The sequence below is a fragment of the Cajanus cajan genome, chromosome 11 (assembly GCF_000230855.2).
Source record: "Cajanus cajan strain Asha chromosome 11, NIPB_CcT2T_4, whole genome shotgun sequence".
Taxonomy (NCBI): Eukaryota; Viridiplantae; Streptophyta; class Magnoliopsida; order Fabales; family Fabaceae; genus Cajanus; species Cajanus cajan.
In genome coordinates, this window is record NC_138527.1 from 27252865 (window position 1) to 27275282 (window position 22418).

Here is a 22418-nt window from a genome sequence, read left to right on the forward strand (position 1 = left end):
GGGTACCTCTCCCCTCTGAAGAATCCACTTGAAGCTCCTGTTCGGCTCCCCTACACCCCAGAAGACTACGAGTGTGCCCTCAGACAGGTACAATTTGTATTGTTTAAAGTATGTTTTTTTCTTGGTAAAGTATTGTTTAAAGTATTTTAAATATGTGAGACTATTACAATATTTTTATTAAATTTTCTCTTATGTGATCCTTATATTTATTTAAAAGATATTGCTATTAAGGGTCATTTTGAGTGTCTCTTGTCCATATCATTCTCAATTGCTTACTTTGGTCATCTTCAAATACTTTTATAATTAAGCTTCTATTATATATGTTTTGTATACATTGATGTTAACATTAATAATGTTTTACATTTATCGATGGAAAGCATAGTTACCTGTTTATATATATATATAATGATCATCATTCACAACATGTAACGTTGTTACATTTTTAAGGTATTTAAGTCACAATGTAAGGAAATGGACATAATTGGTTGAGAATATTTCACTCTTTATAGTCAACTAGACATGGATCCGCACATTACGCCATTTATTAAAATTTTCTATTTTTTTATATAATATTTTAATATAAATTAAAATTTTGTAATATAATAACTATAATTTTGGAACATAAAGATATGAAATAAATATATGAAAATTGTCACATATTATTTTTTATTGATTGTATTACAAATTTGTGTTCACACTTCTACATTAAAAAAATAATTAATGAATAATAATATTAAGATTCTTTAAGATAAGTTTTAAAGGATATAAATTTTTTTCCTAATTTTAATATTAAAAGATAGGGACTTCCAAATTCATATATTCAACAAAATAAATATTAGAAGACCAAATAATGGAGAATAATATTATAGTACAAAATCTACCTCTATATTTTAATTTTTAAAATTATTAATTAATTAATTAATTAAAATTATTTCTAAATGGAAGATATTAATAAATAATAAATTATTTAATATAAAATAAAAATAATTTTTAAGTATAATCTACTTGAAATTTTTATTTTCAGTTGTGCATGTTAAATTACTAATTAACTAGTATATATTTGTATTTACTAATTTAATGCATCACATGGCTCTTCATAACAAACTAAATAATTTAAAAATTAAATTACTTATTCGTTCTCATTACCTTGAATCTAGTTTATTCTAAATTAACATGATATATATATATATATATATATATATATATATATATATATATATATATATTAAAATTTATGAAAATAAGAATAGTTTAATTATCAATTTATTATTGTTCAATTTTATTAAAATATAATTACGTTCCAATAGTTCAATTGATGAAAATAACATTTTATATAGAATAGGTGTTATAATCAATTGAAATTCAAATTGTGATAGATGTACAATATTATTTTCTTTGCCTCAGCGGAGACAATGTTTAACTTTGCAAAATATGAAAGTAAATTGAATGTTATTATGTAGATTAATTGAAATAGAATGTTCATTGTTAAAATAATAAATGTCAGTTATAGAAAATAATAAATAATATTCAATTATTATTTATTAAAATTAATGACATAGTAGGTAAAAAGAGAGAGATTTATAATTATTATGTGGAGGTAATTCAAAATGACACAAACAATTTTGTTGACATAGCCGTATGTTACAGATATTTTAAGTTAATGTGTCATCGTAATACAAAGTAGTTTAACTTTTATATTATAAATAGAAATTTATATGCATAATTTTTAATTAAAATAGAAATTTTAATTATAATAGTTCTAACAAATGATACTAATAAACAATCAAACATTCAAATAATATTTTTTTTTCTTCTTTATAACTACTTTTAGTAAAATCAATGACTTATTCATTAATCTTTCTTTACAATACTTTGAGATTAGTTCGATTTGTTCAAAACTTTGTTAAAAGGTTGATTATAGATTTGTCTTAACATGACAATCTATGATCATGTTAATCATTTATATTTCACCATGTATTTTCTAATATCTGATTATGACAATAAAGAAAAATAAGGTTAAGGGCAAAAGCATACAACAAATGCTTTTAGAATCAACAAAAATCCACCAACAAATAAAAATAGTTTAATATCAATTAATATTATTCATTTAGAAGTAATTTAAATTAAATAATTAATAGACTAAAGAATTGAAATATAAAAGAATAATAATTACAATATTACTAAATTTTTATATAAATATATATTAAAATATAAGATAAAAATTATGAGTTTCGATAAATCGCGTAATGCATAGATCCATGTCTAGTTTCAATTAACACTACTGCTTGACATTGAAGCTGCATGTTCCAAGTCTATCTTAATATTGTAGTGATCAACAATATTCTTTCAGAGACAATTCATTTTTCTCTCGTATGATCTTTGCCTTAATACTCCTTTTCTCTCCTTTATGGTATGGTTCTAATACTTTATCAAAATGAAATAATTCATAATAACCATTAAGTTAATCGTTCTTCATTTCATAGTATTTGATTGATAAGTACAATAGTTCATGCAGGGGATACAGTGATATACAGACCCAGTAACAAGAATCAAAGCTTAAAACTTAAAAAATATATGTAGAACTGTAAATTCTATATAGTCCAAAAATTTGATAATTATGCGGTCGGGTAAGATGCTTGCATAGCTATACCACAAAGTCCTTCAGCAGCACTCACGTTCCTTTGCATCCTAATGTACCCTTCTTCACCCCACTCAGTTCCCCATGAGTTCTTAACCAACCAATACTCAGTCCCATCATTGCTAACACCATATCCCACAGCAGTGACACCGTGATCCAACTCAGTTCCACATGAGCCTGTGAAGACACCACTTTTGTAATGCTGAAAGTCAAAGCCACTGGCATCAATGGCTACGGAAACTGGTTGATTAGCCACAGCTTTTTGCAGTGCCTTCTCATTGTTGGCAGGAACATCCTCATACCCAGTAATGGTAGCAGCATGGTTGCCTACTTCATTTGCATTGCACTTTCCATCAACACCCTTATAGGGGTAGCTGGCTTCTGTGTTGAGCCCATGGTTTTGGATGATGAATTTGAATGCATCGTCCATAAGACCACCTTCACAACCTTGGTCCACACCCTTTGTGTCACAATCAACAAGTTCTTGTTCTGACAAAGAGATCAATTTTCCACTACTCAGTTTATGAATTCCTTCCGTTGTTGCAGCAGTAGAAAATGCCCAGCAACATCCTGCAAGACAAATTAATAGTTAGATAATAGTTATTCAATTCAATTTCACTTTTTAAAAGTCATCAAGAACTAACCACATTGGCCTTGGTCCTTGATGGGTGTCACTGCTCCTTCTTGTCTCCAATCTATAGAGGATGGTACTGCAGTCACATTTTCATACTTAAAAGTTGTAGTCCTTGTGATTGAGGAACACATGTGCCCCTTGAATCTATTTCTTGATGCTATGAACTCCTCATTGGTGAGGTCTGAAAACTGATTAATGCCTAGCTTGTAAGGTTTATTATTAGCATTGTTGAAGGCTTCAATGTAATTCACGTTGTCCTTGAATATCCTGAAACGTTTTTCCCTTTCTTGAGGGTCCTTATACACTTTGCCATAACGAAGCATCCATTGCTCATGTCTCTCATACATGGAGGCATCTTGGAGAGTGCGAGATGAGACTTGAAGAGCCTAGAATGCCGTGCACAAAAGCATTGCCAATGAAATATGATACAAATGATTTTTGGATCATACCATGGTGGCTGGTAGTGTTGTGTGACAATTATGGGAAGAACTGCTTCAGGTTGGTTAATGAAGTGTGAGAAAGATGTGTTGTGGTGGCACAAATCTTTAAGGTAAAGACTCCATCCTTCCTTTCTTTATCTTACTTTTTTTTTATGTCTACACTAATTATAAATAGTAACAGATATTGTTTGTATCAGGCTTTATTGCAATCCTCTCTTTCCTTAGGTAAGATTGAGATTATCATTCCTAGGACACAAATTCCAAGGTGGTTCAGTAAACAAAATGTGGGTAGTTCAATAAGCATGGACCTATCTCCTATTGTGGAAGACCCAAATTGGATAGTTATTGTCTGTTGTGCTATGTTAGTGGCACATCATGATGATTCTGCTAATTTGAATGATAGATGGAAACTTGATGATTCTACAAGTAATGGATATAGTGCGTGTTTGGATGCGCGTTGCCGCAACGCGTGTATTTCGTTCTGCAAACGCAATTTGTCTCCGTGAAAGCATGTTTGGATGTTTTTTCTTCACACGATTCCATCAACGCAAATCAATTTTGGCTGAAGCGCGATGAAGATTGCTTCTACGTTTTCAGGAAATTGATTTTGGTAAGTGGATATTTGATTTTCCTCATTTGTCCTCATGAAACTTCAATATTCCCTTTCTCCTCACCTAATTCATAAATGTTCTGATTCTTGTCATCAATTTTATTTTCATTGATTTAGGGTTCTTTCCTCCTTGTGTAATGTTCTGATTCTTCTCATCAATTTTATTTTCACCGATTTAGGATTTTTTCCTCCTTGCATGTGTACATGTTGCACCTGTGAACCAGAAAGTTTATTGGGCATTTATTTTGTACTTCAATGCTAACCAACAACCTCTCCAAGTTGTAACTTTTATTTAAGTTGCATTTTGATGGATTGTGCGTTCATGCTCTATGAATCTGTTCATACTCTTACGGGATTCCAATTTCAGACTTGTGGAAAGATAGGAAAGCCGTTGTAGCATTTGCACGTCAGTTTGGGTGATTGCGATTTTATCATATTTACTGCACAAATTAACTTACCCTTTAGTAAAATCATAGATGTATCATGTGCTAGTTATTGTTTGAGTTTGTTTAACAATCACTTGTGCTCCTTTTTTTTTTGTTTCTCTGTACATTTACAGGTGCGTGTTGTGCTGTAAAAGGGCAAATTATCTTGCATCCAAGAAGGTAAAGTTTTCTGCCGTTGTCATTTTTCTTGTCTCCTGTTCTCAAAAATACTTATAAACTTGTATTCAAACAGACTTTAAATTACTATGTTCTTACAAGCTTTCAGCTTGAAGTTTTCGCAGGAGGAATCCTATATCATCTTTCTTATTTCATGGTAAATGTTTCTATTTCACTAAAAGTCTATTGCCTCCCTAACATGGATGTGTTCTATCGACAGGATATACTGGATGCATCTGGTGTAGCACTTGTATTGATTGGACCTGGGAGCATTGATCAAGTATATCAGACTTGTATTGATGTGTTCTATCGGGTTTACTGCAAATGTTACTATGAATCTGTTGGTGTGGCTGGTATAAATTTTAAGTTGCATTTAAGTATTAATTTTAGCTACTATTTGCTAAGTTATATTTTGTTAAACCTTTTAATGTAGAAGTATGGGTTCTGAGAAAGAAAAAGTTTGCTGGGATCTTAAAGCAACTGAATGTTTTATCATAGCATGCTTGGAACAAGTATGGGTTCTGAAATGCATGCTTCATTCCTCTGTTTGTGTTATGATACACTTTTTTTCCCCATTGAATCTTGATTTTATATGTGAGCATTCATCATAGTAGTTATTTTATATTTTTGTGTGTAGGTAAAAATGAATGAGCAATTTCTACAATTGGAATCAAACAATGATGAAGATGATGAATTTATGGAAGAAGCATCATATGTGGGTGTGCTTATTGGTGAATATGCAATAAAGCATATATGTAAAGAGCCACGTAGAACAAGTGAACAAACAGGTCATGCATGGGTGCACGAAATATTGCAAGGTCATCCTATTCGTTGTTATGAGATGTTTCGTATGAAAAAACATATTTTTTACAATCTTTGCTCTAAGTTAGTTGACCATGGTTTAAGGGCCTCTAAGCGCATGCGAGTTGAAGAAATGGTTGCAATTTTTTTAAACATGGTTGGACATGGGGTAGGAAATAGGATGCTTCAAGAGAGGTTTCAACACTCTGGAGAGACTATTAGTAGACATATCCATAAGGTATTAAATGCTTGCCTTAAGTTATGTGTAGAATATATTAGGCCACAAGATCCTCTATTTCATGATAGTCAAGCCAAAATAGAAAATGATACAAGATACTGACCATTTTTTAAGAATGCAATAGGGGCAATTGATGGAACTCATGTTCCATGTGTGGTTACTCCTAGTGACCAAGCAAGATTTATTGGGAGAAAGGGTACTCCAACACAAAATATAATGGCAGTTTGTGATTGGAACATGTGTTTTACTTTTGTACTAGCTGGATGGGAAGGTACTGCGCATGATGCTCGAATCTTCGATCATGCTCTCACAACTGCCAACTTGAATTTTCCACATCCTCCTCAAGGTATTATTTATTTATATCAATACAATTGAATTCCAATTTCAATTAAATTATATTAACATTTTTTTTTACTTTTTTAATAGGTAAATATTATTTGGTAGATGCTGGTTATCCAACACCAGTGGGATATCTTGGTCCCTATAGATGCGAACGTTATCATCTACCGGATTTTAGACGTCAGAATGGGTTTGAAAATAATAATGAAATTTTCAATTATTACCACTCAAGTTTAAGGTGTACAATTGAGAGAACCTTTGGGGTATGGAAGAATAGATTTGCAATCTTGCGACACATGCCTAAGTATAAATTGGAAACCCAAGTGCAAATTGTATGTGCAACAATGGCTATACACAATTTTATTAGAAGGAATGCAGAAAGTGATATTGATTTTAGCCGTTATAAAGATGAGAACATAACCTTTGAATCAGATGATAATTATCATGGTACAGTTAACTTAGAGAAAAATCAAGTTCTAAATGTTATTTCTTCATCCAAAATGGATCAAGTTCGAGATTCAATACGAGATGAAATTGTACAATTGAAGAACAAACATTAGTATTGATGTTGTAGGTTAATGTTTTATTGCATTAAAAAGTATTTTCCTTTTTTCCTATGTTAGTGTTGCTACTTTATATATTGTTAATTCACTTTATTTTTACTTGTTTTTATATACATCCATTTATATAATAAGGTAATATATTAATTGTTATTTTTAACATGTTATAAAATTAATAATATACATGTCAATATACAACTAAAAAATAATACATTACACTACAAAAAAAAATCAACAATTAACTAAGGTCTATTTTGGTAATTATACACTTAAAATCAATTTTGATAACTATTTTCCAAACATCATTTAATATGAAAATCAATTTTCTAATAAATGTATTCAAACAAAAATCACGTTAGTTTAAAATCACGTTTACTTAAAATCAATTATACAAAATCACGTTAATCGCAAATCAATTTTACAAACGCAAATCCAAACATGCACATAGTTTTCAAAATAATTAGGTTTTGCTGAAAACATATTGGGTAGTTCCAATATATAGCTTTAAACAATGATCTAATCATGAGTGAAATAGATCACTTGTTCATATTATTTCTTTCTCGGGAAAGACATTCATCATCTAAGTCTATATGAAGACGAAATGAGTGATCTTGATAAAATGGGATTCACAATTGCCATATTTAATCAGCCTAAAGATTTGCGTTTTGAGGTGAAAAATTGTGGGTATTGTTGTGTTTTTAAGGAGGATCTTGAACAATTAAACCTAAACATGATGTCCAGCGGAAATTCTTCATCTAGGAAGCGCAAGCTTTTAACAAGTGATTAGCCACGCATCATTCATTGTCATTAAGCTAATCCATCAAAGCGTAGAAATTTCTTTTCAACCACAATTCCATCAAAGAAATACTAATCCATTTAAGGTAAGATTTGAATAATACAGTAAAGTACAAATATTATTATAAATTTATAGTCAATTATAAATACTATTTTTTGTATCTTATAGTGATGATATGATTTTCTTTTTCCCATTATCTTTCCAAGGTAAACTCACTGTTACTCGAGAACATTGTTAAAAGTGATAATATAACCATATTTAGTCTTGGATTGTCATGAGTCATAAACTATTATGATCCATAGCCAATTGTCAAGATTTCAAGAAAAATGTTGTACAACATAAATTTTGATATAGCTACCTTAAATTATAAGTTTCTAATAATGATCCATTTTATTTTTGCTTGAATTAAATGTGATAGTCTAACTCCTTTCCTTAATTTACCAAAGTGAATTATTTGATATATGGGAAGCCTTTTTTTGTTTTCATGGCTTATATTATCAGAGCCACCAATCTCCACTTACAAAGGAAAAATGAGCTGAATGAATTGCAGGATTCAAGGCTGGTTTAGTAAGTGATTGTGCATTTGGAACTGAATGAAGATTACAACAAAATCAATTCCATGAATTTTTGCATGGTATTTGCCTAATTAATCAGTTTCCCATTTTTGGCAGAACTCAATCCACCTATTGGATTTAAGCTCAATCCCATTTTTAAAGTGTTGACACATGAGTTGCACGGGTAAAAAAATGTATATATAATATTTTAAAGAGATTACAATTATATTAAATTATTATTATTTTTTAAAATGAAATAATTAATGCATAATAATTATATGTAAGATATCTACATATGTTTGTGACAAATTAGGAGAAGAAGATTGGTAAGATAATATTCTTCTACACATTCATTAAAATTATTTAATTCAAACTCTATTACATATTTTGTGTGTGAAATTTGATAATCTTTTCTAAATTAATTAACCTGTAAAACAAAAGAAAAAAATTAGAGAACAAAAAATTATAATAAAATATATTATTAGCAATCAAACTTACTTTTAATCAAAACAAAACATCATACCATTGATTTCACAATATAAGAATATTGTTTCGCTTGTCAAAATATCTTACAGGAAACAATCTAAGAATATAGTGAGAAAAAAAAAAACACCTCATATTTGTATATCAACTCTATCAATTTCTTGAATATATTTATATATTTGTAGCTATGTCATATTTTCATGTAAAGGTAGGTTGGGTATGCCTTAACTCTTTTAAGAAAAAAGAATGATGTGATAAGAGAACAAAATAAATAAAGAAAGAAATTTTTTTGAAACATACATGTTTTGTTAAATGGGTTATCAAATCTCAAATCATGTGAGTGAAATCAAATTAAGTATTTAGTGAAAGAAAAATCCATGAAAATTAGTATTTAAACATTTCATGATATTCGACAATGGAGGAGTGACCGTTGAGATGGGAGAAGGTGGAGACAATGGAGGAGCGGCCATCCCACGTACGCGACAAAGGTACGTCATCCCACGTAAATAATAAGGGTATGAATGTTGCGATTTTGCTTCAATGGAGAAGCCATGACTAGTGAGTATTGGAGGTTTATGGGGTGGGGAGGTGACAATGGTCGATAAATGCGATAGAGAAATGATTGTCACAATTTTGGGGAATAGGGGATGGAGGAGGTTAGTATGACCATTGCAGGTAGAGGAGTTATGGATATGCTATGCAGCTATAGCGGGTGCTCCAAGTATTTAGGTTTTGTGACCATAAAGATATAGAGTTTGTAATTATGAAAATATATCTATCTATTTATAATATGCAAAGTAGCTTGAGTTTTATATTATAAATAGATAGATAGATGTTTAACATAAACACTCTTATACTATTAAGTAACATTGTGAGAATTAGTCTGATATTAAAAAATGAACATAAATAATGTAGTTTTAATTCAATATTTTTAATTTTGTATAAATAATAATACATTAATATTACATGATATATTTAAAATTATAACTTTTAATACTTAAGAATTTAATGAATTAAAAAAATAAAATATTTCATGCATCACACATGTCACCTATCTAATTTTAGTGAAACAAGACATTTAATATTATATCTAATGTATGTCAATAATGGCTCACTAATGGACCATTTAAGTGATGGTTCATGATAGAATCTACCCTTAAAAAAAAGATTTGTTTCTTATATAAACTACAGTATCTTAAGAATGAAAAACATTTTATTATATCAACTAGAAACATCAGAAAAGTGAAAGGGGAAAATGATAGCCTTAGGAGGAACATCATCTCTTGTGAACAAACCATAACTGAAACCGAACACTTTGTAGTAATTAAATTGAGCTTGCATCTAAGTTTGGGTTGGACGGCTACAACAACAAAGATGTATTGGGCTTGGCGTAGAGGCCTGGGGGGGCGAGGTGGACAGTTGAAGGAATTCATATGTGAAAGAGGTTTTATTTTATTTTATTTTATTTTTTTAATTTATTTATTTTAATTTTAATTATTAAAATGTTAAATTGGAGATCACACTCCTATGACTATTAGCTAGAGGGTTAATATCATACCGAAGATCTTTAGATTAAGCTCTAATATTCACTTATTATTTAATCGAACTAGTAGCATTCAATTTAATCCAAGACATTGCTTGTTGAATTGAGCAGCAATAAAAATCTATTTGAGGATTTTCACTGCTGATACTAAATTTTTTTTTTGAGTAGATATGTTTTTAAAGGAATGTCACCTCTTGCATGAAGAGATCTTCTTAAATAGGTATGCCAATTAGAAGATTTTCATTCTTTAACACTAAAAAATCTCTTTAAATAGATATATCCATCAAAGTAATGTTTTAATAGTAAAAAAGATGTCAAATTTATGTGATAAAAAACATAAATTTAATCTAGATTTAAAACATTTGTTTGAACCCATAACGATTAGGTAAAGGATTTACATATAAAAGTTGAGTGATAGAGGAAGAAATATAGAATACGAAGTATTTTAAATGTGACATGGACCTACACTATTTAAAAAAATAAATTAATATCGAGTCTATAGTGTTCTCCGCTCATAAGATAATGTTATAAATTTTCATTATTTATTCTTTCAAACACATGCCAAAAACTTAAGTAATTTTATCTCATTTCACCAAATCTAACATTAAATAACTTCCACCCCACTACAAAATCCAAATAATAAAATAAAGACTTTATTTTTGCTAAATTCATTTTACTCTATTTCATTATATTTATTTATTTATTATTTCATTTTCCTCCATCAATCCAAATATATATAGCTCGGGAATTTACTCAACATCTTTAATAAATTATGATACTTTCATTCGTAAACGCACGAACATACAATAAATTAAAGAAATGTAATTTAGTTGGTTAATCATGATATATGAGTTATGATAAACTTTCTAGATGCCATATTCTATTTCTATGAATTAAAAACAAACCAACAAAAACTTAATTGTCTCTTATAAAGTTAAAAAATCAATATATTCTTATGATATGGAAACTTAATTATCCGTGGTGTACTCTTTTAATTTTTATTTATAATCATTTTGACATTATTTTTCTTTTTTTTATTATTATTTTTCTAAAATTAATAATTTATTAATTTTCATTTTTATTTTTATCCTTGATCTAATTATCTAAAAGATATAACAAAAAAATAAATAATAAATATTTTAAAAAATTAAAAATATTAATTATTTTTTTTAAAATTTTTATGCATAACCTTAAACATAAAAAAAAATAAAAATGGGAAGGAGTACTACATTTTAATTTTACCTCTCCAATGCTATGGTAAAAACAAAAATTGACTGTTGACTTGTACCATCTATGTTCACAACGTACCGGACCAATGGTCCGAACCGCAGGCACTTGTTCTCTACGGTTAGTTAAATTACAGTTTCTCAGGTGCAAAAGGAAACTTCATAGTTAATAGAACTATACTACTATTCTTCCTTCTCCTCATAAATTTTCCACGCTCGTTTTTCACTGTTAACAACACCACCGTACCCAAAATCTCAACCTTGTTCAGATCTCTCACACCCTTCCACTCAAACTAAGGTAAGCAAAATCGATTCATCCACCACCTTCAATTGATGCGTTTCTCTATTATTTCTAATTTCCAATTTTTAATTTTCAATTTTCAATTTTCAATTTTTAATTTCTTCCTCTTTTCGGAAAAGGGTGTGACAAGATGAGTGAGGTCTTCGAAGGGTACGAGCGCCAGTACTGTGAGCTCTCTGCTAATCTCTCCCGCAAATGCAGTTCCACGTCTCTTGTTTCCGACCAAGGTACCTTCAAAATCCGAACTTTGTTGTCGTTTGATTCACCCCTTTTGATCTCACACCCTCTTACTTGTTTTTTTACCTCTTTTTCTGCGTTGCGTTTTGATGTCTTGGACTGCCCTTTGTGTTTTCTTACTCTGATTGGGAAATGGAGTATCTCATAGCTGCACTCTTCCTCATAATTGTTCTTTTACTTGTGTTAAATTGGCTCTGAGCAAGAAGACTATACGGATTATTATCCAGAATTTGTTGTGCTAGAAACTATTTGAGTGTCAAGGTGTGGTCAAAACAAGTAAAAGTTATTATTTTTCTGTTATTCAATGATTTTTTGCTACTTCTAAATGATTCGATCTATATGATTTGATGAAGTATCCTATATTATTGAGCAGTTGAGTTAATTATATTGTTGGGACTAGTCATGTTTGCTGGTTGCTGCTGTCCAATTTAATGTCCCTGGTGACATCGGTTTGTTTGCTTTTGTTAATAGTGTTTACTTGTTAGAAGTGGAATCTTAAACAAAATATCTGGAGGTGGTGGAGGATTTAGTTTGCTCTGCTGCCTGTCGGTTGTTATCTTGAGTGTTCACATGTGAAATGAAGATGTATGATGGCTCATCATTTACTTTCACACTAAATCTTTTTTTAATTAACACTGTTTTCAGAACAGAAGCAGCAGAAGCTTTCTGAGATCAAAACCGGACTTGATGACGCTGATGTTCTGGTATGGTAAAATATGAAATGTTTTCTTAAGTGCCTTTGCTTTGCTTTTGTAGGCTTTATCTTCTATTCACTTTCTATATGATATATCACTCTTCTCTCTTCAGATTCGGAAAATGGACCTTGAGGCTAGAAGTTTGCAGCCAAGTGTAAAAGCAATGCTTCTTGCAAAGTTAAGGGAATACAAATCCGATCTAACCAATTTGAAAAAGGAATTTAAAAGGATAACATCACCTAGTGCTGATGAGGCTGCCCGTGAAGAATTGTTGGAGACTGGAATGGCAGATACACATTTGGTATATTTTGAACCCTGGATTATATTACTTGATAACATCATTCCTTCCTTTTCTTAAAAATATTAAAATAAAGAAAGGAGCTTGTGACTTTCTTGGTTAGAGAGATCCAAATTAGGAAAAAAGTTCTGTTTCTAGTTCTTTTTATTTGTTTGTGATAATATGAAATGTTTTTCTTCTCTTTGGAACATGAATGAATATATCTTGACCTGTTAATTGAAGTAACTATTACAAATATGATAAAAATATACTGTCTCTGTTCCTATATATGTAAGACCCTTTTCATTTTTTTGTTTGTCCCTTATTATAAGATCCTCTTCTAATTGTTAGATGCATTAATTATATCTTCTCTAAAATATCCTTATTTAATTAGACAAAAGATAATAAATGCTTGAAATTAATTGGATAAAACTCTCTCTCTCTCTTATTAGGATTCTTTTATTTGGATTGGAGAAAATAAATAGACACAGATATCTGTCTCTTCCAAACATTAATTAATTAGGTGGAAAATAATTAAGTGGAAAGATAAAATGTTAATTTAAGAAATGTCAAGGATAATTTTGGAAAAGTGGTTTAAATTATTGACAAATTTAATGCTCTTAACTAAATTTAATTGAAAAAGTCTTATAATTAGGGACGGAGGTAGTATAACCTTTATTGTATCTTCTAACAGCTTAAACTTTTAGGATAATTGGTCCATGACATTGTACTAGAGCTTTTATGACCAAGTGTTGAGTTTGATAAAGAGGTTTAATTTCAGCATGAGATAGGTGGACCTGTGCATTGTCTTTGCTTTCAGCCCAAATGGCTCTTGTGTAAGGGGTCATGTTAGAAATATAATATAAAACCATTCACGTATCTTCACCTAGTATAGCAACTTAAGCTTTTCAGATGGTTCATGATAGTAAGTTAGTAACCACTATTAAGGCTTTTCACAAATCAATCTTTTTTGGAGATATTGTGGGAAATATTGTTGAAATATTTAGTATAATTAGGTAAATATTGTCCATTGATGTGATTAGAAAAATCCCAGTATTTTGTCCATTATTTCTATATGTAGATTGATTCTTATCCTTGATTCTAATATCTAAGAGTGTGCTTGGCAAGACATTGAAGGAGCTTATAAGTTAGTCTAATTAGCTTATAAGCTAGTTTGACCAAAATAAGTTTGTTCGGTAGGTATACGAACTTATTTTAGTAGCTTCTAAAAAAGAAAAAACAAAAAAGAAAAAGAAGAGTTAATAGCTTATAAGCTAGCTTATTTTCAAAAGCTACTTGAAATAGCTGATGAAAATAAGCTAACTTATAAGCTACTAACTTTTTTTGTTTTTTCATTTTTATCCTCATTAATTTAGTTGAAATCCTTTTTTACCTCAATAACTAAATATGTCCTTTTATGTCATTTTACACTTGCTAGCTAGCTTATTAGTTAATCTTATCACATACTTTTAATTCAATTAGTTAGCTTATATGTTTCTAGCTTTTCAGCTCCTAGCTTAGGATCTGTTTTGATAAACTTCTCCAGAATCACTTCTAGGAGAGAAAAATAGGAAGAAAAGATAAAATAAGCTTTTATAAGCTAAAATTAGCTTATGCATAAGTTAATTTGTAAAAATTTTATCTTGTTAGCTTGTCTAGAATCTTATTTTAACTCATAAAGAAGCTAGTTTTAGCTTATGGGGAAACTTATTTTGATTTTTCTTCTTATTTTATTCTCCCAGAAGTGCTTCTGGAGAAACTTATTCAAACTTGCCCTTATAGTTTATGAGCTTCAACTTCAACTAACTTTTAAGCTAATTTTACAAAACACATAAATTTATGGACTTGGGTTCTCAGCCTTTTATATATAGTACTGTTATCATTACATAAACATCATTCTCTAATCTCTAATTTCAACATGGTATCAAAGAACTACTATGCTTTATGGCCTGTCTCATCACTACTTCATCACCAAGCTCCCTAAAATTCGACTTCTACTTTAATTTTGTGATTCTTCTTGCAAATTAATCATCTTCCATTCTTTCCTCCAACATCTTGCGGCTTTTTAACTCCCTTCTATTTTGTTATTCACTTATTCCTTAGTACAACTGCGAGTTCAGTCCTCTTCCAGTTGTGTTCTTCATTCCAACCATCTCTTTCTTCATCTTTTCCTTCATGCATTTTACTGGTGTGTTCTAGATAATTTCTTTGGCAACCTTGTCCTCCTTTTGGTAGTTCTTGGTGTGTTCTTTATTCTGGTCATCTTTTACATTGTTTCTTCTACGGTTCTACCATTGACATATTTGGCATGCCCTAACACTTTTGTTTCTCTCTTGGTTCCTATCTCATCCGCCATTCATTTTTCTGGCATGTTTCAAATAATCTTTGGTCTCTGTTGCTGATCCCCCATTGTTGTGTCATCATTCTGACCAAGGTGGTCAAACTTGAGAATTTATTCAGACCCCAGGAAGGGGAAACAGAATTGTAAATGGTGGAATCGTAACACAAAAGTGTAAGATTCTACAATATTCATAAAATTCATATATATGCATATAATATATCATAAATAAAAGAGAAATTTTTTTTATAACACATCAAATATTTAATTAAGCTTTACATTCACAATCATATGCATTAAAGTATTTTGATTAGGTAGTTTTATAGTAGAATTTATGTAGTTTGATTAGGTATTTGTCACATTTTATAACACAATCATATTTGTCACAACCTCTTCACTCTTCAATCCCAAATTATGTAGTTTGATTAGGTATTTGGTATAATTAAGGAAATATTGTCCATTAAAGTAATTAGGCAAATTTTGCTCTCATTCCATAGTTTCTTTAGGTAGATGGATTCTAATTACTAAATTTATGAGATTGATTCTCGCAGCTTTGTATATAAGTATAGTAATCATGAAATAACATATCATTCTTTAGTTTCAACACTTTTGATTGATTGAATGTTTATAATTACAGCGTGATATAGATGGACCTGTGCATTGTCTACATTTCAAGCCCAAAGGGCTCTTGCATGAGGGGACATGGTAGGAATGTAGTATAACATCATTCAGGTGTTTTCACCTAGTAGCTTAAGCTTTTGGGATAGTTGGTTTATGACAGTAGCTACCATTAAGACTCTTCAAAATGTTTCCATAATTATGCACTCATTTACATCACTAATTTACTACTATTTTTTCATTGTTATATTACCTCTTTTTTAGTACATCATGTCAGGGTATTTAATGTTGATATCTTTAGAGCAACTCCAATGGGAGTTGCTTGACCCATGAAGTAACTCAAGCCCCGGTTTCTTGCCATTGGAGGACTCTAACGTGGCAACATGAGTTGCTTGAAAAAGAGAGAGAGTTGCTTCCTCAAGCAACCGTTTCTTACCAGATTTCAAGCAGATCTTATTGAACATATTTGGAAATGTCTCGGAAATAATAATGATGAAAATTAATTTCGTATAATGTCCATGTATTTATTATTGCTTTATTTTATTTTTAATATCTACTTATTATGTATTTTTTCTCGTAATTTATTTTCTTTCATTGTAGTGTAATTATCCTTTTTAATAAAAATTTAAAATTGGTTCATAAATGATTAGAAATTTTTTTTTTAAAAGTTGAATTTCTTAAAGTTTCTTACCATTGAAGTAAATTTGTGTTTGAGTTGCTTAATACTGACTTGGCACACTAGGGACCACTTTTTTCATTTTTCAATACATGAAGCAACTCAAATGAGTTGTTTCTATTGGAGATGCCCTTAACCTCTTTTAATCCTGAATTCTATAGTAGAATTTATGTTTCTAGTTCCTGGACACGATTGATGTTTGAAGAAATAACTCTGACCGAATGTGGGTTTGATCAATTACTGTGCCCAGTATAATTAGAGGCTATTTTATTACAGGAGTATTTATTGTAGAATGGTTGCAATTTGCCATTGTTTTTACATCCTGTGCATTATTATTATTATTATTAAGCTTGGCATATATGTATGATCAATGAGAGTATTATGCCTGTGATCAGAATAAAACTGATTGTTTCTTGCAAATAAGGTTGCAGACGTGTGCATATGAATATCTCAGCTTGGTTTATCTTATCCCAATATTTTGTTTTTTAAAATTTGAAATTAGTATAGGTTTTTGAAATTGATTGCACTTGTAAGCCAAAGAGTGCAGTGGATCTGATGCTGTTAAATGTTAATCCATTGTTTGGCGGGAAAATATGTACAATATTGCAGGCATCTGCTGATCAGAGAGAAAGATTAACTATGTCAGTGGAGAGAACAAACCAGTCAAGTGAGAGAATTAGGGAAAGCCATAGAACCTTGCTCGAGACTGAAGAACTCGGTGTCTCCATCCTCCAAGATTTGCACAGTCAGAGAGAGACTCTACTGAACTCCCATAAAAGGGTATGCTGATATGTGAATGCTATGTTTTTTTTTTTAAAGGGGTTCTTTGATTATGTTAACTTCAGGTAGTTTTTGTCATTTTTTCATTCACTAGGAAACAATCTTAAGATGATCTTATTCTGTAAGAAGTATTAAAATTTAAAACCAATCATGATACTTTTTCCTCGGTAAATATGATTGCGAACCTTCAAAATAACAAGTGAAATATTGAAGTTGTGATGGTTGCTTGTTGATGGTTGATTTTGTTTGTCTTACAGCTTCATGGGATTGATGACGCCATCGACAAGAGTAAGAAGGTTTTAACTACAATGTCAAGGAGAATAACTAGAAACAAATGGATTGTTGCATCTGTGATTGGAGGTCTTGTTTTTGCCATAGTTGTTATTCTTTTCTACAAGCTATCTCATTAACTATTATACGCAAGATACAACATTCAACAGGATGGAAGCAACGTTTAATGCTTTTTATGTACTCGGTTGTATATAGGAAACATATGACATGTGTGTTGGTATCATAACCCTGCAATTATTTCTCCATTGTTACGTTTATGATTGGTAATTTTCAATGATACCTTGCTGGCTCTTCCTTGTGTTTTTCTTTTGATCTGTAAGAGCGTTTACTTGATGCAAGTAATTTTCAATCAACATATGCTAAAGAGCTTTCACACTCGTGCGTAGGGGAAAAGAAAGCATAGAAACTTTGCTGAACAAGCAATTCCTATTATCTTCTCTGAAAAGTTTATTTTGATAATCTTTTTATAAAAGTATTTAATTAAGTAAATTATAAAAAAAAAAAAAAAAATCAGTGAACGCATAATCAGGATTTATTTTTATCAAAATTATGATACAATCATTTCATATCTTAATAAAAAGAAAGTGTGTAGAAAGTACGTAAAGGAATAGCGATAGGAAGAAAGATGGTTGGGTGGCGTAAGTAAGTAGGTAGTGTAGAGTACAAAATGATCACGAAGCGCAGTTCAGTGCGCGAAAGAAGGAGAATGGGCACGCGTGTCTTAATTGGTGAGCTGCGCCAACTTAGAAGAAATAAGATCCACGTGGACCCCACCTTAACAAAAAAATCTGAGATCCCCTCCCAATTCACTGGATTCACAACTTCAACTTTCCTTTTGCTTTTTCTCTCTAAATTCTCTCCTTCTTCTTCAAACTTGTAACTCACCAATCACTCTAACCTAATCAAATCAGTTGTATTAATGGATTCCCTTCCCTCCGTCTCCCCCTCCATGGCCCTCCCTCCCAGCCGCCCCTTCCGCCGCCTCCCTCCCCGCCTCCTCTCCGCCCGAACCAGAATCCGCCGCGTCTCCCTCTCATGCGCCCTCGCCGGCGACGGCACCGACGACGAACTCGACCGCGCCCTTCACATGGACGGCACCATTCCCGGCACCTCCAACGAGTTCGTCAAACGCGTCTCCTCACGCGCCTACGACATGCGCCGCAACCTCCAACAATCCTTCGACTCCAGCAGCTACGACGGTACACTGCCACCACCACAAACTCAACTTCTCCTCTCTCAATCAACAATTCGTTATTACTAATTCTCTCTTCCTTTTACTTTCACCAGTTTTGGATGCCAACCCTTGGAGGGAGACTTCGAAGCCCGTCTACGTGCTCACGCAAAAGGAGAACCAATTGTGCACCATGAAAACCCGCAGAAATAGAAGGTTTGTATTAATTTCTTTATTTACTTTCTCATTATCAAATTAAGAAATTCTTAAATATGTACTTGAATTCTAAACCATAAAAAAAAAATGTATGACTAAATTAATAATATAATATTGATATATTTAAAAATTTATTTGGCAATTTCTTAGTTTTAGAAATTAATATAACAATGTCTTCCAAATTGAGGATCAAAGTAGGTGTTTACTTTGATTGATGATTTGATCTTCCTTGCTTTTCTCTTGAGTGGTGTTCGGCGTTTTGTTTCCCCTTCCTGAGTGAGTGTGCTTTATGTGTGACAGTGAGGTTGAACGAGAGCTTGGGTTGTTGTTTTCTAAAGGAGGCAAGTGGAGATCTGGAATTGGAAATCAGTCCAAACAAGCGAGGGGAGGGACTAACAAGTTTCAAATGCTTGTGGAGGATGTTAGAGAGGGAGTGCTGGTATGTCTTCTTTTTTATTCACACGCCCACACATTGTGGCCCATATTTTATGTTTATTCCGCACGTGGCAAACATTTTGTAGTGTGAAATGCATCTGAAAATGGCAAAATGCTCTGATTTATGTGCTTCCCTTTTGTTTGAAGGAATTTGTTACTATATCGATACTTCAACTGTAATGTGATGATTACTTTGTTATGTGTGAATTAGGATGCAACTTGTAAACTATAAAATTCTTTGATTAACTTTTTATACCCTACTACCCTAAATAACAAGTTGAACCATAGATAAAACTTAAATGCAGTTTTCTAAGGTACTTCTGGTACAAATAAACCATCAATTTCATCCTTAAAATAATATTATTTTTTTCCCTAAATAGTCTCTAACAGTTTAACATAACAAAGTTATATAAGTAATTTGTCAAGTATTAGAATTCATACTTCTTCTAAGTATAGAAGGATAATCCCTCAAATTAGTCCTTAACCATCAATAAAATATATCAACTCAGATTAAACTGATGAATATTTAATATTTTAGGGACTACTTATTATGTAGCACAAATTCGGACATGACACAGACAAACATAGTGATGCAACAAAATCAAAAAACACAAGACACAAAGATACAACATATATATAATATGAATAACATGACAAAAAAAATATATTGATATGACAATAACTTACTAAGTCTCAAAAACAAATTAGTTTCATGCTCTTTAATTAACAAAAAAAATGAAAAAATAGTGACAAAAAATAATAGAGCATCAGAAATTGTTTCATGTTCTGAAATCGAAAAAAAAAACAGATACATGAAAATAATAGAAAATTAAAAATTAAAACAAATACATAAAACTGATATATGTCCAAACTTTTTCAGTTAGTGACCTTATATCAATTGCGTGGTGATTAGAAAATGAAAAAGAAAGACTTAAAAAAATGGTTCCATTTTCAGTGATTAGAGATTAGAGAAAATGAAAAAAGACAAGACTTTACCATGCCACGACTTGCACAATGGATGAATGTTGAATGGCATTCTGGTTGGTTCTGATTCTTTGGCTTTGGTTCTATTACGTGAAAGTTAAGTAAGGATCCAAGAAGAGAGAACCATTCCTTTCCTTGTTTCTTTTTTAACAAGATTTTATTTTTAATCCTGAATCCACATGTCAGAGTGTTGGGCCGGCTCTTGTCAGTGTTGGATCATGCCTGTGTCAAAGTGTCTGACGACTGGGTCATGTCAGTTTTTTTGGGCTGTGTCCGACACTACATCCGTGCCGCAATTGCACCATGTCTGTGTCGGATCTGTTTCCGATCCAGGGATGCGGCAGCCCAAAGGCCTGTACGTGCTTCCTATATTACTTGATTACTTTAAGGACTATTTAGGATAAATGGTAATGCTTGAGGGAAGAAATTGAGACTTTATTCTCTTTTGGCGGTCATCTCTAGTTAGAATTGGAATTTCACTTTTGGTAACTTACATTGATCTTCAATGCGAACTTATGTGAGAAATTCTAGCAATACACTACCAATCTCTCCACTTTACTATTGATTTGTTGTTGGTTGAAACTTGTTGAAAATCATATAATTATGTGGGTCTTATTCCTTATCTGATGAATCCTACTAATATTTTGTAATTTTTAATAAATTTTAACTAATGAGAGAGTACATCGGTAACACTTCTCAACTTTTATTACATTGATTAACAAGTAAACTATAATTCTATTTGCCATGTGTTTGGATTCACTATAGACAAGCTGGTTGCACATCACCAACACAATATTTAGTTGCTTTTACGTTCAAATAAACGTGAATCACAACATAATAATGGGATGTAAAACCAAACATTGAAGAACTACATTGAGAGCGTTTGAAGAAGTACTAGTGCATTGTTTTGTCCCCATGCTACCATAGGACCTGTGCATTGGATTAATTTTCATATGCAATGAAACAGTAATCAATTACAATTTGACAATATGGTTGCAGGTATTTGAAGATGAAAATGAGGCAGTAAAGTATTGTGACTTGCTAGAAGGAGGTGGTCAAGGTTGTGAGGGTGTTGCCGAGATAGAAGCCTCATCGGTACAAATAACTAGGCAATTATTATTGTCCCTCTCCTCTGTTTGAAAACATTATACCTAACATTTGCTTTGATAATTTCTTGCAGATATTTGATCTTTGCCAGAAAATGAGGGCTCTTGCAGTTCTATTCCGCAGAGGGAGGACACCTCCTCTACCTGAGAGTCTTAAGCTCAATCTGCGAGCACGTAAACGGTCTCTCGAAGACCAAGATGATTTGATGTGAAATTCAGCTTCCCTTTTGATGAAAGGGAAACAATTGTACGCGAATTGCTAATATGCTTGGCCTCCCAAAGGAACAAAATATGTATATTGAATAGAAATCCATTCATCATATAATTGAAAATAATAAAAACATGTATATGGTTGTCAAATGATCATGTTCAAAATTTCGGCTTTTCATTGAGAATTTAAATCAACCCATGGGAGGTGTGGCTCTGTGTGGATCATGGATACAAGATAAAATGAGTAGAGCAATATATCCTCTTAATTTTTAATCTATCAGAATTGAGCATGGTATCAGGTGTCTATAACAACTCACTTAATTGTTCAACTTAGTGAGATAGAATCCTTTGGTATATCCTATTGTTAATTTTCTCAAAAAAAAATTCTACTTATTAATAAAGTATTAAATGAAAAAGTAATATTTAATATCTTGAAAATATAACACGTATTTAATGCTTTTCATACAAAATAAGCAAACAAATTAGTAAGAGGATGTTGTAAGGAGAACTTATAATTATTTAATGATTGAAATTCACGTTTTATGTATATAAAAATAATATCGTTGGTTTTGCTAACCTATTGGAATACTAAATATCGAATAAATCATTTTTTTCAAAT

General features: G+C 31.2%; 3 protein-coding genes and 1 pseudogene across 3 annotated transcripts; 3 read left to right on the plus strand and 1 right to left on the minus strand.

Annotated features, from left to right (window-relative positions):
- Positions 1–2601: 2601 nt before the first annotated feature.
- LOC109802983 (senescence-specific cysteine protease SAG39 pseudogene) lies at positions 2602–3715 on the minus strand (annotated as a pseudogene).
- A 1852-nt stretch (positions 3716–5567) lies between these two features.
- Positions 5568–6862, plus strand: LOC114915069 (uncharacterized). Its single transcript, XM_083067445.1, has 3 exons — positions 5568–5963; positions 6078–6309; positions 6390–6862. Exons 1-3 carry the CDS (start codon positions 5568–5570, stop codon positions 6860–6862), a joined length of 1101 nt encoding a protein of 366 aa, XP_082923571.1.
- A 4742-nt stretch (positions 6863–11604) lies between these two features.
- On the plus strand, positions 11605–17967 carry VTI1B (Vesicle transport v-SNARE family protein). The gene is made up of 6 exons (XM_020362871.3): positions 11605–11762; positions 11885–11992; positions 12648–12706; positions 12810–12998; positions 17216–17386; positions 17644–17967. Exons 2-6 carry the CDS (start codon positions 11896–11898, stop codon positions 17794–17796), a joined length of 669 nt encoding a protein of 222 aa, XP_020218460.1. The 5' UTR covers positions 11605–11762; positions 11885–11895; the 3' UTR covers positions 17797–17967.
- A 435-nt stretch (positions 17968–18402) lies between these two features.
- On the plus strand, positions 18403–21949 carry LOC109801751 (plant/protein). The gene is made up of 5 exons (XM_020362870.3): positions 18403–18876; positions 18965–19064; positions 19365–19503; positions 21483–21578; positions 21664–21949. The coding sequence occupies exons 1-5, from the start codon at positions 18597–18599 to the stop codon at positions 21799–21801; spliced, it is 753 nt and encodes a 250-aa protein (XP_020218459.1). The 5' UTR covers positions 18403–18596; the 3' UTR covers positions 21802–21949.
- Positions 21950–22418: the final 469 nt, after the last annotated feature.

Bases quoted from the DNA above. Each gene is read 5' to 3' on its own strand.
- VTI1B (XM_020362871.3), top strand. From the start codon at position 11,896: ATGAGTGAGGTCTTCGAAGGGTACGAGCGCCAGTACTGTGAGCTCTCT. The intron at 11,993-12,647 runs GTACCTTCAAAA...CACTGTTTTCAG, and splicing joins GTCTCTTGTTTCCGACCAAG to AACAGAAGCAGCAGAAGCTT. The intron at 17,387-17,643 runs GTATGCTGATAT...TTTGTCTTACAG, and splicing joins TACTGAACTCCCATAAAAGG to CTTCATGGGATTGATGACGC.
- LOC109801751 (XM_020362870.3), top strand. From the start codon at position 18,597: ATGGATTCCCTTCCCTCCGTCTCCCCCTCCATGGCCCTCCCTCCCAGC. The intron at 18,877-18,964 runs GTACACTGCCAC...TACTTTCACCAG, and splicing joins CGACTCCAGCAGCTACGACG to TTTTGGATGCCAACCCTTGG. The intron at 21,579-21,663 runs GTACAAATAACT...AATTTCTTGCAG, and splicing joins CCGAGATAGAAGCCTCATCG to ATATTTGATCTTTGCCAGAA.
- LOC114915069 (XM_083067445.1), top strand. From the start codon at position 5,568: ATGAATGAGCAATTTCTACAATTGGAATCAAACAATGATGAAGATGAT. The intron at 5,964-6,077 runs GTATTAAATGCT...CCATTTTTTAAG, and splicing joins TTAGTAGACATATCCATAAG to AATGCAATAGGGGCAATTGA. The intron at 6,310-6,389 runs GTATTATTTATT...CTTTTTTAATAG, and splicing joins TTTTCCACATCCTCCTCAAG to GTAAATATTATTTGGTAGAT.